Source organism: Ascaphus truei, chromosome 8 (genome assembly GCF_040206685.1).
Source record: "Ascaphus truei isolate aAscTru1 chromosome 8, aAscTru1.hap1, whole genome shotgun sequence".
Classification (NCBI taxonomy): Eukaryota; Metazoa; Chordata; class Amphibia; order Anura; family Ascaphidae; genus Ascaphus; species Ascaphus truei.
In genome coordinates, this window is record NC_134490.1 from 19677474 (window position 1) to 19692494 (window position 15021).

General features: G+C 40.8%; 1 protein-coding gene across 22 annotated transcripts in view; it reads right to left on the reverse strand.

Moving 5' to 3' along the window:
• Window positions 1–15021, reverse strand: part of PAX2 (paired box 2) — an 88128-nt gene that overhangs the window by 7952 nt on the left and 65155 nt on the right. For 6 of the 22 annotated variants that reach the window (XM_075610713.1, XM_075610711.1, XM_075610724.1 and 3 more), the window contains 4 exons: window positions 14929–14988; window positions 7044–7253; window positions 3440–3541; window positions 2665–2764 (listed from right to left, as the gene is read on the reverse strand). In XM_075610713.1, coding sequence (XP_075466828.1) covers window positions 2665–2764; window positions 3440–3541; window positions 7044–7253; window positions 14929–14988 — 472 coding nt within the window. The remainder of the gene's footprint in view (window positions 1–2664; window positions 2765–3439; window positions 3542–7043; window positions 7254–14928; window positions 14989–15021) is intronic. The other 16 variants (XM_075610720.1, XM_075610717.1, XM_075610719.1 and 13 more) reach the window with 10 other exon arrangements.

The window sequence follows — 15021 nt, forward strand, 5'->3', positions numbered from 1 at the left end:
CACATGATCTCCCGCACAGAACTTTGGCTGTCAGTGCAGCAGAAGATTACCCAAGATGCATTTAGTGAATGCAGCTGAATTTCAGTGATCGATTACAGGAGAACGGATCGATCATCAACTTAGCTAATCACTTGTCAGTGTGTAGATTGAATGGATTTTTTTATTTATTTAAACGACAGTTTGAACTGCAGCTTTAATACACATTGTTTGGATAGCATTAGTTGTACGTCAGAAGTTCAGCTTTTCATTTTTACTAAAAATACCAATGTAGAAGCGAACTCGTACAGTACCAGCACTAACACCTACTCGTCCACTGTAGCAAAGTAAGAAGCACTTTATAGATGCACATATCTGATCCCTAGTTCTCTGAACCCAAGGATTTAATAGGACGTAGGAACAAAGCTTTGAAAAATGTAATTCTCCACCTGACTGACAGTAGAAGTTGAAGACCATGAGGAAGCCACTTGTAAACATTGATACCATATTGAGGCAGGATATTTACAGTTACAATATTTTTTTCTCCATATCTGCATCTTCTATTGCGACTCTTGTTTGTCTGAGTTCATTGGTTATAATTGAATAGTGTCTCATGTTAGAAATAATGTAAAGTACAAGTCCGTGCTGCAGCTATCATATAAGCTGCATACATTTGGCCACTTAGAAAATAATTTCAGCACACACTGTAGAATGGATAACTTACATGAGCATTTAGATAGTAAAGTTTGTGTATTAAATAACACATTATATAAATTATGGTGGATAAAATAAAGTGGCAAACACCCTACACAGCACAGTGTACAGCAAATAAAAATCTCTTGTGAGCACATTCACATGTCTCAGGCAGGTCTGCAGCCCTGCCCTTCCCCATTATCTCATTGCATGCAGTGCTTCCACTGTAGCCAGGGATTCTGGGAAATGACATGCAAATTAGCATAAAAGTGTCACCTTTTACTTCATGTCCATTTTAACATGGACCCCTATAAACATATGCCTGCCGTATTACACAGCTTGCTGTCTGTGTGTAGATTTTTGCTGGCTATACACTTCTTTAACCTGTGCTGAAAAGTTGTGTAATACGGCAGGCAAAGTCTTTTAGGGGTTCTCATTTGCATGTCATTACCCAGAATCCCTGGCTGCAGTGGAAACATTGCATACTACGAGATAATGTGGAAGAGCCGGATTGCAGACCTGTCCGAGACATGTGAATGTGCTCACAAGTGATATTTTTAATTACTGTATTTAATAAGGAATCAAGTAAAAAAAACAAAAATTGCATGATAGTGTTTTTCCTATTTTTACTGGTGCACAAATCGGGCCCTGGCAGCTGGGACAGGTTTACAGTTGGGCAGACTTTCAGTGGCATGTAAACAAACTATGGTTTACTCCAGGAGTAGCCAACTCCAGTCCTCACGGGCCACCAACAGGTCAGGTGTTAGGGTTATCAATCAGAATGACTGAGCCATCTGTGCTGAAGCAGGGATATCCCTAATACCTGGCCTGTTTGTGGCCCGTGAGGAGTGGAGCTGGCCCAACCCATGGTCTACTCTATCTGTCCTTGAAATTCTAACATGGCACAAAAATTCCACACGCCACTGAAAATACGACTGAGCGATAAACGGTAAGTCCTATTAGCAAAGGAATTCAATGCATTGCAGTTATTGTAAGCAATATGTCAGGTATAGGAAGATTCTACACAAAACAGTGCAGTCATGGTACATGTGTTTATAGGTGTGTGCAGGAAGGGGAGCAAAATAAGACAGCGGACGCTGAAAAGTGTTTATTGACGAGGAGTGAAAGCATGCATGCAGAAGGATAATGAGCTTTTGAGCTCAACTGTGACCAAGAGGAACTGAGCTATCTCTTTCCCCGATCGCTAATGAAACAAGTGTAATTTCCTCATCAGCATTGAATTTTGTTTAAGTACTCCCCTTTCTCCTCACCCGCCTGCTAGGCCTTTACTGCAGTTCACTGTGCAGATCTGGGTTTCCTTTCTCTCTCTAAAATAATGCCTCAACAAATACTCACCTATGTACAGCATATTAAGGAGTAAAATGTAAGGGCTGACAAATAGAGATCCGTTCGACATGTTCGTGCCGTGGCATTTAATGGGGCATCCAGTCTTGCTTGTGTTTATTATGAATACATAAATAAACTAGATACATAAATGTTTAACTCTTTAAATACTGAAGGAGTCCGTAAATGTATTGCGGTTTTAAAGTTAATATAGGGCCTGCCTGAGAACTAAAACAAATGGATTTTCTGGACATCACAAGTAAGATAACTGCCTTTCTCCATCATAAGCATCTATATTGTATTTTAACTCTGAGTAATGTGTGTTCATGTATACCAATAGTAAGGGCAAAGCAAAGGAGAGAGTTGTAAATAGAGCACAGCATTTTAGGTAGCTAAAGAGATACTTAAATGAATTTATTATTTAAAATGTTGAATAATATAATACCATAACATTTAATTTAAACTGGTTAATTTTAACATAATGAGGAGGAATAGGCATCATTTCAGCATAAAGGTATAATATTATTAGTAACATAATAACTCTGAGCCCCTTCCTCAATTTGTTGAACAAGGATGGCTTGGTGCCCCCTACTATTACTGAATAGAAAAGAAGTAGAAAGGATGATAGATATGCACATCGTGCTAGACTCACCACTCCCAGTCCTGCAGTGAAACAGACAAGGTTTAGAGCTGGAAAGACATGAGCAGCACTCCACAGGTTGGACCGAATGGTGGACCGAAACGTTGGTGCCTGTTAATGGAGTGATAATGAAATGCCTCTTTCCTGTAACTGATCTGTGGAGCGCTGCATATATGTGTTTCAAGCTCTAATGACTAGTAAGTAATATATCTACCATTCACTAGCTATTACTACACATATGTATATGTGGGCATGTGCATCTATCTATCTGTCTATCTATATAGATATCATATACATATATTAGTTACAGTGTATGCAGAATTGTACATAAACATTTCAGGCACACGTCCCTGGCTGAAAGTATAGATTTTGCTGTCTGAAGCTCAGGGAGATAATGTGATAACATGAGTTATTGGAATTTAAATTGGCTTCACCCACTTCAAAGGTGATGTTGCCACTATGTGCCATCTCCCATCTGAGCAATTTCCACTAATGTTATATCAATGTGTTTATTGCTCTATAAAATGATCTTTTGCAGTTACTTTTCCACTCGAGTGCAGTTCTAAAACTTCTGTGCCAAAAAGTCTTGTAAGGCATTGCAAAGCATTACCAGGACCTCTAGGGTTTTTACTTTATAAGGTCTTTGTAATGTTGTATTGTTTTGCAGTGTATGGGGTAACTGTAACAATCCTGCATTTATATTTCTACAGAATACTGGCAAACACAAAGCTGTTATTTATTATCTAGCACCGACAAGAGGTCTGGCAAACAGAGGCATTAACTTACCAGGTACCATTCCAGCCAGGGTTGAGGTTGGGTAGCTGCCTTGTCCTGTTGGTGGAACATGAGGTGGATAACCAGGAAGAGTCGTGCTCGTCATATCTCGGCCTACAAATCCAAAACACAATGTGTGACGTTGAGCTGAAAAAGACCTTTGCAATTGACATACTCAAGATAATTGTGTGGTTCTGTATTACTCTCTCAAAAGGATTAAATATACTGTATCTCATAAAGGCCAATTCGGTTTGTTTGGGTTCGGAATCGCCACATTCTTCCAGCTCGCTTATAACCAGAATATAGTTTGTCACTCATGTATTGATTAACCTTTTCACTGCCAGAGAGGGGCTGGTAAAACAATGCATTGAAGGCCAGAGGGTCGCAAAAGGGTTTTAGATACATGGGTTTATATTTCCCTCCCTATACACGGAGAATCAGGCAAATAGGAAAAATATTGTCCCGCATTTAAATTCTATAGTTATATTGGAACTCCCTTTGTTGAGATGCTCTTTTGTTGGTGACATAGGGCAGTAGCATAACATAGTGGCTCATAGCCTACTTAATGGAGAGCAATTACAGCTACTAGATTTCAGATGACCTGAACCCCAATTCTATGGGAGTTGTTTATTAAAATACAGCCGTGCAGATTGGGGCACTATCACACAGAAAGTCCCATGAAGTTTCCCAAATCGGCACAATTAAATTTGAATGAATAACCCCCTCTATTTGCCAAAAACTTTTGAATGTAACTAACAATCTTAAAACTAACAGCACTATGTACTGAAAAATAAGAGTCTGGATTGCACAACTAGATGAATGGAAAAGAACATTGGATTTTGCAACTAACTCAATCAACTCTGAATATCCTCTATTTATCCAGGTATGACCAGTTGTCACAAGACAATGCTGACTTCTATTGACAAGACATCTGTGGGCGGATTTTCTTTCTCTTAGGAATGGAATAATACTTGTTAATTACTTGGAAGCTGGTTAGTTCAACCAAGTTAAGGGGAAGTAATTACTCCAGTAGTCCATGTTTGGGATGGTTGATCCACTTCATACCCACTGTTAAGAATTTATCATGACTGCTATATACTGGAAGTGCTACTCAAGATTTGCTGGCAGAGGCCAAATAACAACAAGTTGAGTGTAAAACATGGCGAATAAATGTATCTACAGTATTAAGTTCTTTAGACACAAAAACGTCAGTACAGAAAACAAATATCTGCAGCTATTGTTGTTGAGTATGTATCTGGATGTCCACAAGCGGATATCTTCATAGGAAATGTAATTGCTTTGCAATTCAAGTTTTGGCACCAGAAAATTGACATGCTTGTGTTGCATTTTGAACTTCCCTATGTCTGACTATTGAATGTAATTCCCTATTAACAGACAACTCTTTCCTGATCACACTAACTTCTAACTTTGGGATACAGGCAAAAAGTAATCAAATCAAAGAAATTACAAAGTTTGTCAAGCTACAATTCTTACTTTAACATAAACTAAACCACTGCTTTAACCTTTGCTGCCCGAAGAAATGTATAAGCAGGTTAGGAATTATTTCAAACATGTAAAATTAGAAAAAAAGAAATGTTGTTTTGAAGGGATTAGCAGCTTTTTAATTTTTTTTTTCCAATTTGTATTCCTTGCAAAACTTTTTGCTAAGCCTCAAAGGGCTAATAATAAAACAAAATGAGTCTTAGATTTAGCAATTTCACAAGATTTCAGCAATTTATCGCCGGACAGTGAGCGAAACATGCTGTGTGTGCCCTGCATATAGTTTCAACATTACGTGAATCTAACGATTTTACGGAATTTTGCAAGTAAATCTAGTGGTTTTAGAGAGTTTTGTAAATTAGCAGTTGCAATGCGCATTGACTTAATGCCTAGCGAATCTATTGTGAACTCAGACAAAGTCACAATTATGGTTTTTTTGCGGCTGGAAAGGGCATTTTTTGCCTGGTTTCCAAACTTGGCTGAAAGTTTCACACATGTCTAATGATTATGGTCAAAAGCAAACAGATTTGTCACTCGGGTTATAATCACACACACATCAGCTCGCAACATTAAAACACCTCACACATAACGTTGGGTTAAAGGAAGACATACCCCTGAGTTGAATAGTTTCATCTAACATGCATTGTTTTCCCTTTACATCATAAACTCTGTATTACTTATGTATAGTAACTCACCCAGAGTGAGTTAATGTCAGCTAAACTGCCTCAGTACAACAACATTTCAAGTAGTTAAAAAATCATAAAATAAAAAGGTGCATAGACACAGTTATTGCAGTTTTATTAAAGCTGCAATTCAGTCTTTTTTTTTTTTTTTTTACATTTATTTTTTTACTTCAATAGTTTTATGTGTGCAATCTCTAATTACCTAAAGAACTGTATAGCTGCCAGTCAATTCGTTCTCCATGTATTGATAGGTCGAAATTTGGTGACATATTAAAAGCTGGGATTTGTTTATATTCTGCTTGTCAGTCAGTGGAAGCTCATGAATATTCATGAGCACTACTGCACTGACATGTGCTAGAGGGAGGGCAGGGCTGACAAAGGGGTGTGCCGGGGCTTGTGACAGGACATGAAGGGGCAGTGCCTTAGCAAATGGCTGTTAAAATATAATACAAGAAAATTGGTCTTTCAAAGTTGTTTTTTTTAAAACAGAAAATGCTAAAAGTATTTTTCTTACTACAGAACTGATTTATTAAAAAAAACACACATGCAGGATATTGACTGAACTGCAGCTTTAAAGAGTGTGAGCGTGTGAGAGTGAGAGAGTGAGAGAGTGAGAGAGTGAGAGAGTGAGAGAGTGAGAGAGTGAGAGAGTGAGAGTGTGAGAGTGTGAGAGTGTGAGAGTGTGAGAGTGTGAGAGTGTGAGAGTGTGAGAGTGTGAGAGTGTGCTCTTTTACACTTTGAGGGACCACAAGCTTTCTTATAAGTAAAAATGTTAATCACAGCATATGAAAGTGTGGCATGAGAGTTTACTGCTTCTACCATGGTATACATGCAGAAGACTTGGCACACATCTCATTCCTTCTTGATGAATGTCAGGGACATAATGATAACTAACTTAATAATAACTTAATATGCCATGAATTATCTAGTGACAATTATTATAAGGGGCCTATTTAACTAGCAATGTTGTCTAATAAGCAGATACTTGATCTCTGTAAGCAGAGATACTTTATCTCTGCGTGAGTCTCTAGATCAGTGGTTTTCAAAGTTTGTTCGGTTAAGGAACCCTACAATTATATTGTGAAATTCTGTGGGACCCCAACCCCCTCTAATAGCACATCTGAGATCAGATACATTCTAATGAACCCCAACCCTCTTTAATAGCGAGTCTGAGATTAAATGCATTGCAAGGAACCCCAACCCTCTCTAATAGCATGTCTGAGATCAAATGCATTGCAAGGAACCCCAACCCTCTCTAATAGCATGTCTGAGATCAAATGCATTGCAAATTCTTCCGTACATGGTACAATTTTCAAGTGACCTCAAAATTGCATGGAACCCCTTTGGGATGCCCGGGGAACACAACGGTACCTAAGAACCCCTTTTGAAAAACTCTGCTCTAGATGGTTTATGGATTAGGGTAAGGTTGGTACCTGCTATCTGTGGCTGGCTGCCGAACTGCCCGTATTGGGGGCCATGGTGGGTGAAGGAGCTGTACGTAGGTATGGACGCATCAACCGTGAGGGCCATCTGGAAAGGCTGAAGATCAGCCAGCCCCGAGCTGGCCAGTGAAGAGGGAGTGAAGGGAGTAAGGGAAGCTTCATGAGGCTCTTGCTTTACACAGAGGTGAGAGGAGAAACTCTCTGTGGGGAGGATGGAATGGGGGACAGAGAACAGACAGACACAGGTTGGGTGGAACAAAAAAAAAGAGAAAAAAATAAAATGTATAAATGTAAATGGAATGGTTTAAAACAATAAACTAAAAAATAAAGAGGTTTTAAAATGGCTAAAGAAAATTAGTTTGTTGAACCTTCAGTTCGATATTCTATTATATCTCCTCCAAAGAAACAGTTTTCTTGTTGTGTGCTTTAAAAAAAGAAACTCACCTCCTGATGTACCTACTATAATACAGCTTTACTTGGGACTCTACGCTGTACAGAAACCTGCTACAATAATTATAGCACATGCCGGTTTACAGTCACATGGCTTTTATGAATCATATACACAGTTCCAGAATAATCCGGTCTATTATATTACGGCTTCTCGCAGCACAATTACAACCCACGGCATGTAACTAGACTGAAATAAGCCCACTTTTCTTTCTGCGGTACTATGCTCGATGATTATCTCTGCTTTGCTCACACCAGCTAATTCTGTACATCTAGAAAGTATGGGGTGCAAAAAGAAACAGAAGATGGAAACAGGGTGGGGGGATGGGAAATGGGGTGGCTCCCACCTGCTGTAGGTAACAAATGGGTGGGACTTGAATGGGTCCAAGTTAATCCTGTTTGTATGGAAACCAGGCACATCAGGTTCTCCAGTCACTTTGGATCTTTTTTTTTTCTTTTACAGAAACTGTTTTTTTTTTTTTTTACAAATCTGTAATCCCTTCCAAAACACACCTTTTTTAGGGTCTCTGTTTAAGTGAAGGAATAATCTCTTCTTCAACAGACTTCTAAGCCACTGTAGCATTAGGCCAATCTGTGATCCGGCCTTGGATTTGCTCTTTGCCAGGGCACCGGACATATGATTTTAGTGTAATACACCTAACAAAGCTTTTCTACAACAACAATAGCACTGGGTAAGGCCCATGTACAATTTGGGGTTAAGATGCCTTAAATTATTTATCCATGAGTTTAGCATGATAAGTCTCTAACAGCTTACCTGTCTTTAGTTTGGATACCCTATGTACTCATTGTAGCCAGTCTATAGCAAAGCAAATACCTCACACCTTTCAGGAGCAACATCCCTGAGTAATATCTTTGCTGGAGGGCATGGAGAATGTAGGAATCTATGAACAATTACACCTGTCCTAGTAAAACGTCATCCAAAAATCACATGTAAACACCATTTTTTTCTTCTTGCGTGTTTCACTTATTTATCTATGATGGAGGAGAACTGAACTACACCAATGTTTGCAGGCCTTATCATGGTATATTTCTAGCAGCTGTGTTGGTATGATTTAATAGTTGTAGTTTGTTGTATGTTTTAATAGATCAACATAAATCATTCATTGATATAAAGGGTGCCACTATCATGATTTTTGAGGACTGTGTTGCAACGTTGCACTTCTCTGCTGCATCTGTAAATCTGCTAAGAGGCTGAAATAAAAGTTACAAGGAGCACAGACGCTTTTAGTAAAAGCTTCTTACTTTACTAAATCTTTAATAAACCTGGTATTTTATCCAGTACAGAATCTGAATTCCTAAAAGCGAATAAAAATATCACTTGTGAGCACATTCACATCTCAGACAAATCTGCAACCCTGCCTTTCCCCATGATCTCTTAGCATACAGTGATTTGACTGCAGCCAGGGATTCTGGAAAATGACATGCAAATGAGCATGCTGTATCACCTTTTGCTTCATGTCCATTTTAACATGGGATTCCCTGTACGCTTAGAATTGCTAAAACACATTTACTGGAAAGCTTTCTATCTCATCTGTGAACTTAAAAACATTGAGCTCTAGATATTAAGAAAACAAACCCGTCTCTTGTTAGGCCAAGCTGTAGATTTTGTGACAAACTAGCATGGTTCTGTTCTGTTTAAACCAATAAGAATACATGCCAAGAAACATGGTAAACAGTGTATCATTCAGTAGTTATTGTATTAAGGCTTGCCAGTTATCTGTCAGTGTCCTATTGGTATGGAAATTACTCATAATTCAATCATACATCTAGTGGTTTCTTCAACTCAAAAATCATCAGAACAGACCTCTGACCCACTGCTAGTCTTCCTGTGTTTCCAAAAGATCCCAGTAATATGTAATGGATCTATGCTAATTAATAAAGCTTGGGGATATTTTAAAAGGCTAAATTGGAAACCCCTTTACCAGAGGCTTAACTCAATCTTGTTCTACAAAACGTCACTTTTATTCCTTTTGAATTAAGGGTTCACTATTTTAGCCATCAAAAATGCCATTTGTTTGTAGAGAGGTGAGACACGATTTGAGAAAGCTGCCATCTTTAATTAGGGGAGGGGTGAAAAATATCTGGAAATAAATGTAAACAAAATATATAATAGGTGCTGGTGTATCAAATTTTGTAAATCAGCCATATCACAGTTATATTAACAATAGATTTTAAAAAAAAATAGAGTCACACTGTACAAGCTAATTTTGTACCATTATAATCTATCTGATATTATTTTATCTACTGTAAACCAAACTGCTGAGGTCTAAAGTCCGATAGCCTGAGTGGCTCTGAAAGCTGACATATTGCAGCCTTAGGCTGGGGCCATAGAAGGGGAAGCAGGGCTGGACCGCGCTGACATCTGCGCGATTTCATGCCCATGCAGGCGAGCCAGCAGGCGCGATCGGAGGCGGGAGGAGACTGAGGGAGGCGGGGCAGTGACGTCGCTGGGCCAATCGCCCGCGACGCACCGACGCGCCGTGACGTTGACGTGTGCTCCGCGCTGATTGGATGTTTTCAGCCGACAGCGCTCTGAAAAATAGCTTGGCTGTCGGCTGAAAAATCCAGCACCTCAGCACGCCTGCGGACCCTCGCGTGAGCCCCCTCTCAAGGCATCCTCATTGAGGATGCAGGGGCTCAGCGCGGAGCGTCCGCACGGCTCAGCGCGGCCTGTCCTTCTATGGACTCGGCCTTAGAAATTAGGTGTACTGCGGAGTGACTAATGCCTATATTCACATTCCACCATTGGAAGTCAATGCATTGCTAAATTACACTGCCTTATTGTGCTTCTCTCTAAAGAGGCAGTATAATACAAGTTTTTAAAAAAAAGTTATTAATTAAAACTCTCTTATTTATTAAAGAGAAAATGTTGCTATCTTAAGAAGAAGTCTGCCTTTAGTTTCCAGTGATACAATAGTATAGCTGATCCCGACTAGAAATCTAACACATGGACTTAGCAGGACACATGAGGACTATTTAGCAAGGATGTTTCATTTAAAGTCCTCACTAGCTTTAATTAGATGAACAAATGATTGTGTTATGTTATTCTCCGTTGCCAGTCCTTATTGAAATGGCACGTTTTACATTATTTTGTCAAATACAATGAAAAAAAAAATGATTGAAATGAAGCAGGCACAAGAAAAGGTTCCAGTGAAAATCGCGGTGTCTGTTCTTAAGAACGATTGCACTACAAATAAGGATTGTTTTTATGTTGATAATATTTCCTCTTTAATCGTATTGCCCCACTAACGACAAAAAAACAGCATCCCTCACCTTGACAAAACTCCCCGGAATGCGTAAACTTTCCTATAATAATCACTTCATGAATCATTCATCTTTAATAGATTATGCAAATTTTAGGACATAAAATCAACAAAGATCAATAACAGCAGGCATTTAATTGCTGGCAAAAAAACACATTTTAAGATCGAGCATGATCTGCAGCCTTTTTTTTTTCCCCGGGTAATGGCACCATTAATCCAAAAATTGGAGCATGGCCTAAGTGCAGGAAAATAATTCCCCCTTCTACTTCTTCAGCTTTTTCCTTAATCTGCCCTTTAAAATGTTTACCTTCATTACTGTTGGTAAACAGCACTGAGTGTTAATGACTCTATGTCTATGCTCCTCCATTCTCTGCCTGATTGAAATCCTGCATACAGATGAAGATGTTAGTGTTAAGGTGCCACCTGGGAATCTCAAGCTGGGTCTGCAATGAACTTTTCTCACACTTGGACTGAGATGGATCAAGCAGAGACGTTTCAGCGACATTGAAAAGAACTAAAAAGAGTGGGCTGACATGGGTAGACAGCATGGTTTTATTGTTATGTTGGATTGCCTGTGCAACTCGCTCCTTAAAGCTAATTCCTCTACCTCTGTGCACAAAGCACAGTACATTTTAGAGTATCTAGCCCCCATCTTTAAAATGGAAAAAAGGGGGACATAATCTGTTGTAGTCATCTGCTTTGTGATTAGAGCGCTGGTTTTTGAAGTGGGTGGATCCAGTGCAGGGGTGGCCAAATCAAGTCCTCAAGGGCCACCAACAGGTCCGGTTTTATGGATATCCCTGCTTCAGCACAGGTGGCTCAATCTTCGACTGAGCCACTGATTGAGCCACCTGTGCTGAAGCAGGGATATCCTTAAAAACTGGCCTGTTGCTGGCTCTTGAGGACTGGAGTTGGCCACCCCTACTCTAGTGCAATAGCTACAGAGTGAAGTCTGACCTTGGGCAAGTCACTTCTTAACCTTCTTAAGGCACGAACAACAGACCTCTTCTCTACGGGGCCGCCCATACTGCGCGCATCCGTGTGAGCGATTAAGAGATTCCGCGCGGCATATTTTTGAAAAGACAAATAACTTTGCCTCTTTGCTGAGTTTAGACTCCTATTTTCTTGACACTAAAGCCCCCCAAACCAACTAATCTTAATAGTAAAGAGTATGACGCGTTTTACTTCTTAGATAATCCATGTCAAAATAAGAAAATAACACAAGCCTCTCTCATTACAAAAGAGATGACATTAGGCATCTAGATTAGTGTAGCAACTATTAATTAATTTATAACACAGACATTTCTAATATATAGATCCTTCTAAAAGTACTGTACCCAATAAAGGTCATATCTGATCAAAATGTTGGTGCTATGTATGAACACATTGATGCCGCTTTGAGTAATGCAGAGTTCAGTGTCTTTTATAGGGACATATTTGTAACTTCTACATAAGGTCCTAACCAAAGAGAGAGATATGGATTTCTGTGATGACCTGGACTGGCTACTACATTCTATTTCTTGAATCTATTTCTATCAGGAAGGCTTACTGAAAAGTGTGTGTACAGGCATACCCCGGTTTAAGGACACTCACTTTAAGTACACTCGCGAGTAAGGACATATCGTCCAATAGGCAAACGGCAGCTCACGCATGCGCCTGTCAGCACGTCCTGAACAGCAATACCGGCTCCCTACCTGTACCGAAGCTGTGCGCAATCGGGGAGACTATAGAGCAGGCCTGCACAACATACGGCCCGCCCGGCCTCTCTGTGCGGCCAGCGATGAGATTTAAAAAAAAAAAAAAAAAACTTTAAAAAAAAAACTCTCAAAAAAAAAAAATGGCGGCGATTCCCCGCGGTCCCGGGGGTGATGTGAGGTGCAGGGGGTGAGGTGCAGGGATGATTGGAGTTGCCGGGAGGGGGGGTGATTGGAGTTGCAGGTGAGGGGGTGATTAGAGGTGCAGGGGAGGGGGTGATTGGAGGTGCAGGGGAGGGAGTGATTGGAGGTGCAGGAGAGGGGGTGATTGGAGGGGAAGGGGTGATTGGAGGTGCAGGGGAGGGGGTGACTAGAGGTGCAGGGGGGTGACTAGAAGTGCAGGGGGGGGTGATTGGAGGTGCAGGGGGGGTGATTGGAGGTGCAGGGGGGGGTAACTGGAGGTGCAGGGGGTGTCATTGGAGGTGCAGGGGGGGTCATTGGAGGTGTAGGGGGGTCATTGGAGGTGCAGGGGGGGTCATTGGAGGTGAAGGGGGGGGGTCATTGGAGGTGCAGGGGGGGTCATTGGAGGTGCAGGGGGGGTCATTGGAGGTGCAGGGGGGGTCGTTGGAGGTGCAGCGGGGGTCGTTGGAGGTGCAGCGGGGGTCGTTGGAGGTGCAGGGGGGTGATTGGAGGTGCAGGGGGGATGATTGGAGGTGCAAGGGGGGAGAATGATGTGAGGTGCAGGGGGGGAGAATGATGTGAGGTGCAGGGGGGGGAGAATGATGTGAGGTGCAGAGGGGAGAATGATGTGAGGTGCAGGGGGGAGAATGATGTGAGGTGCAGGGGGGGAGAGTGATGTGAGGTGCAGGGGGGGAGAATGATGTGAGGTGCAGGGGGGGAGAATGATGTGAGGTGCAGGGGGGGGAGAATGATGTGAGGTTCAGGGGGGTAGAATAATGTGAGGTGCGGGGGGAGGGATGTGTGTGGTGTGCAGGGGGGTATTGTGTGTTTGATGTGGAGAGGTAGTATTATGTGTGTGGGTGAGGGGGAGAGATGGGGGTATGAGAGATAGATGTGGAGTATCGCAAAGGTTGATAGTGAGGGGTTCTGGGGGAGATATGAGGATGATGATGAGAGGTGCTGGAGGAGAGATGATGATGATGATTATGATGATTTTACCCGTGCGGCCCAATTTTTTTTTCCTTGGAGCAGTACGGCCCTTCTCGCTTAACGAGTTGTGCAGGCCTGCTATAGAGCCTGTTACAAATGCGTTATTTACATCAGTTATGCACGTGTATGGCGATTGCAGTACAGTACATGCATCGATAAGTGGAAAAAAGGTAATGCTTCACTTTAAGTACATTTTCGCTTTACATACATGCTCCGGTCCCATTGCGTACGTTAATGCGGGGTATGTCTGTGTATATATATATACACTACAGTATAAATATAAAATATCCTTTTGAAAATCTAAATTCTTCCTTTCTCAATTTTCTGTGCCTCATCCCAACACATAACGTCCTATAGAACGGCTAAGTGTCCACTGTCTGATCCTTTAGAATATGTTCTGTCTTATCTCGTATCCTCCTCATCTTCCCGCACAGACTCTTCCAGTCACGTAGAACCTTGGTATCACAACAATCCCCAGCGCTACAATTTTCAATCATTCTGTCTTCCCAGTGAACAGCACATTTGCTTTTGTGTCTCCAGAATAATTAGGTGAATTTTAATAACACCTCTCGTGCTCTCTCACAAAAACACACATACACTCTCTCTCTCTCTCTCTTGCACACCAGCAGTAAATGCAAAGTGGTTACAGTCACTGATTTAACTTGTAGTTTAAGGACCTCTGCAAAACCCTTTCACACGTTAACATTCTACATACAATGATTTGCATACTATGAATTGTTGGACGTTCTACAGCAGCTTTACACTTCATGGTGAGAGTTCACATCTGAATGGAAATTAATAGATGGGACGAGATTTTCTACAAAGCTCCATAAAGTTTTGCACAAAAGTTTATGAGATGCTGAATTGGGTTTTTGAAAGTTGTCCTCACTTTCAATCAAATATGATGCGTTTGTAGAGGGTAAAGTTGTTGGCGTTATGGCTTTTAAGTGGGGCAAAAAATAGCACAAGATTTGTATTTTAAAAAATCTCATTAAAATCTGTTTTGCTAACTCTGGGGGCGTTTTTTTTTTTTTGCTAAAATTTTGGGGCCAGGAGAATTAATACTTAATCCCCAAAGTTTTGCTGGTTTAGACCACTGGGCAAGTCACATTATCCCTATCTGCTTAAAGTACCGCAAATGAATTGTAAGCTCTGTGGGGCAGAACCCGCATGAAAAGATGTTACAAATTCTCACTACACGATCTCTCGGTTTCATAAACTATAATATAGATTGGATTGCAATCAATAAAAACATATACATTATACATTATTTATACTTACTGATTAATGTACCATGCTGGCAATAACTCCAATGGCTGTTTACCAATATTTTTGTTGCATCTGCACCAGAAATTGCATGTTCATACTTATATT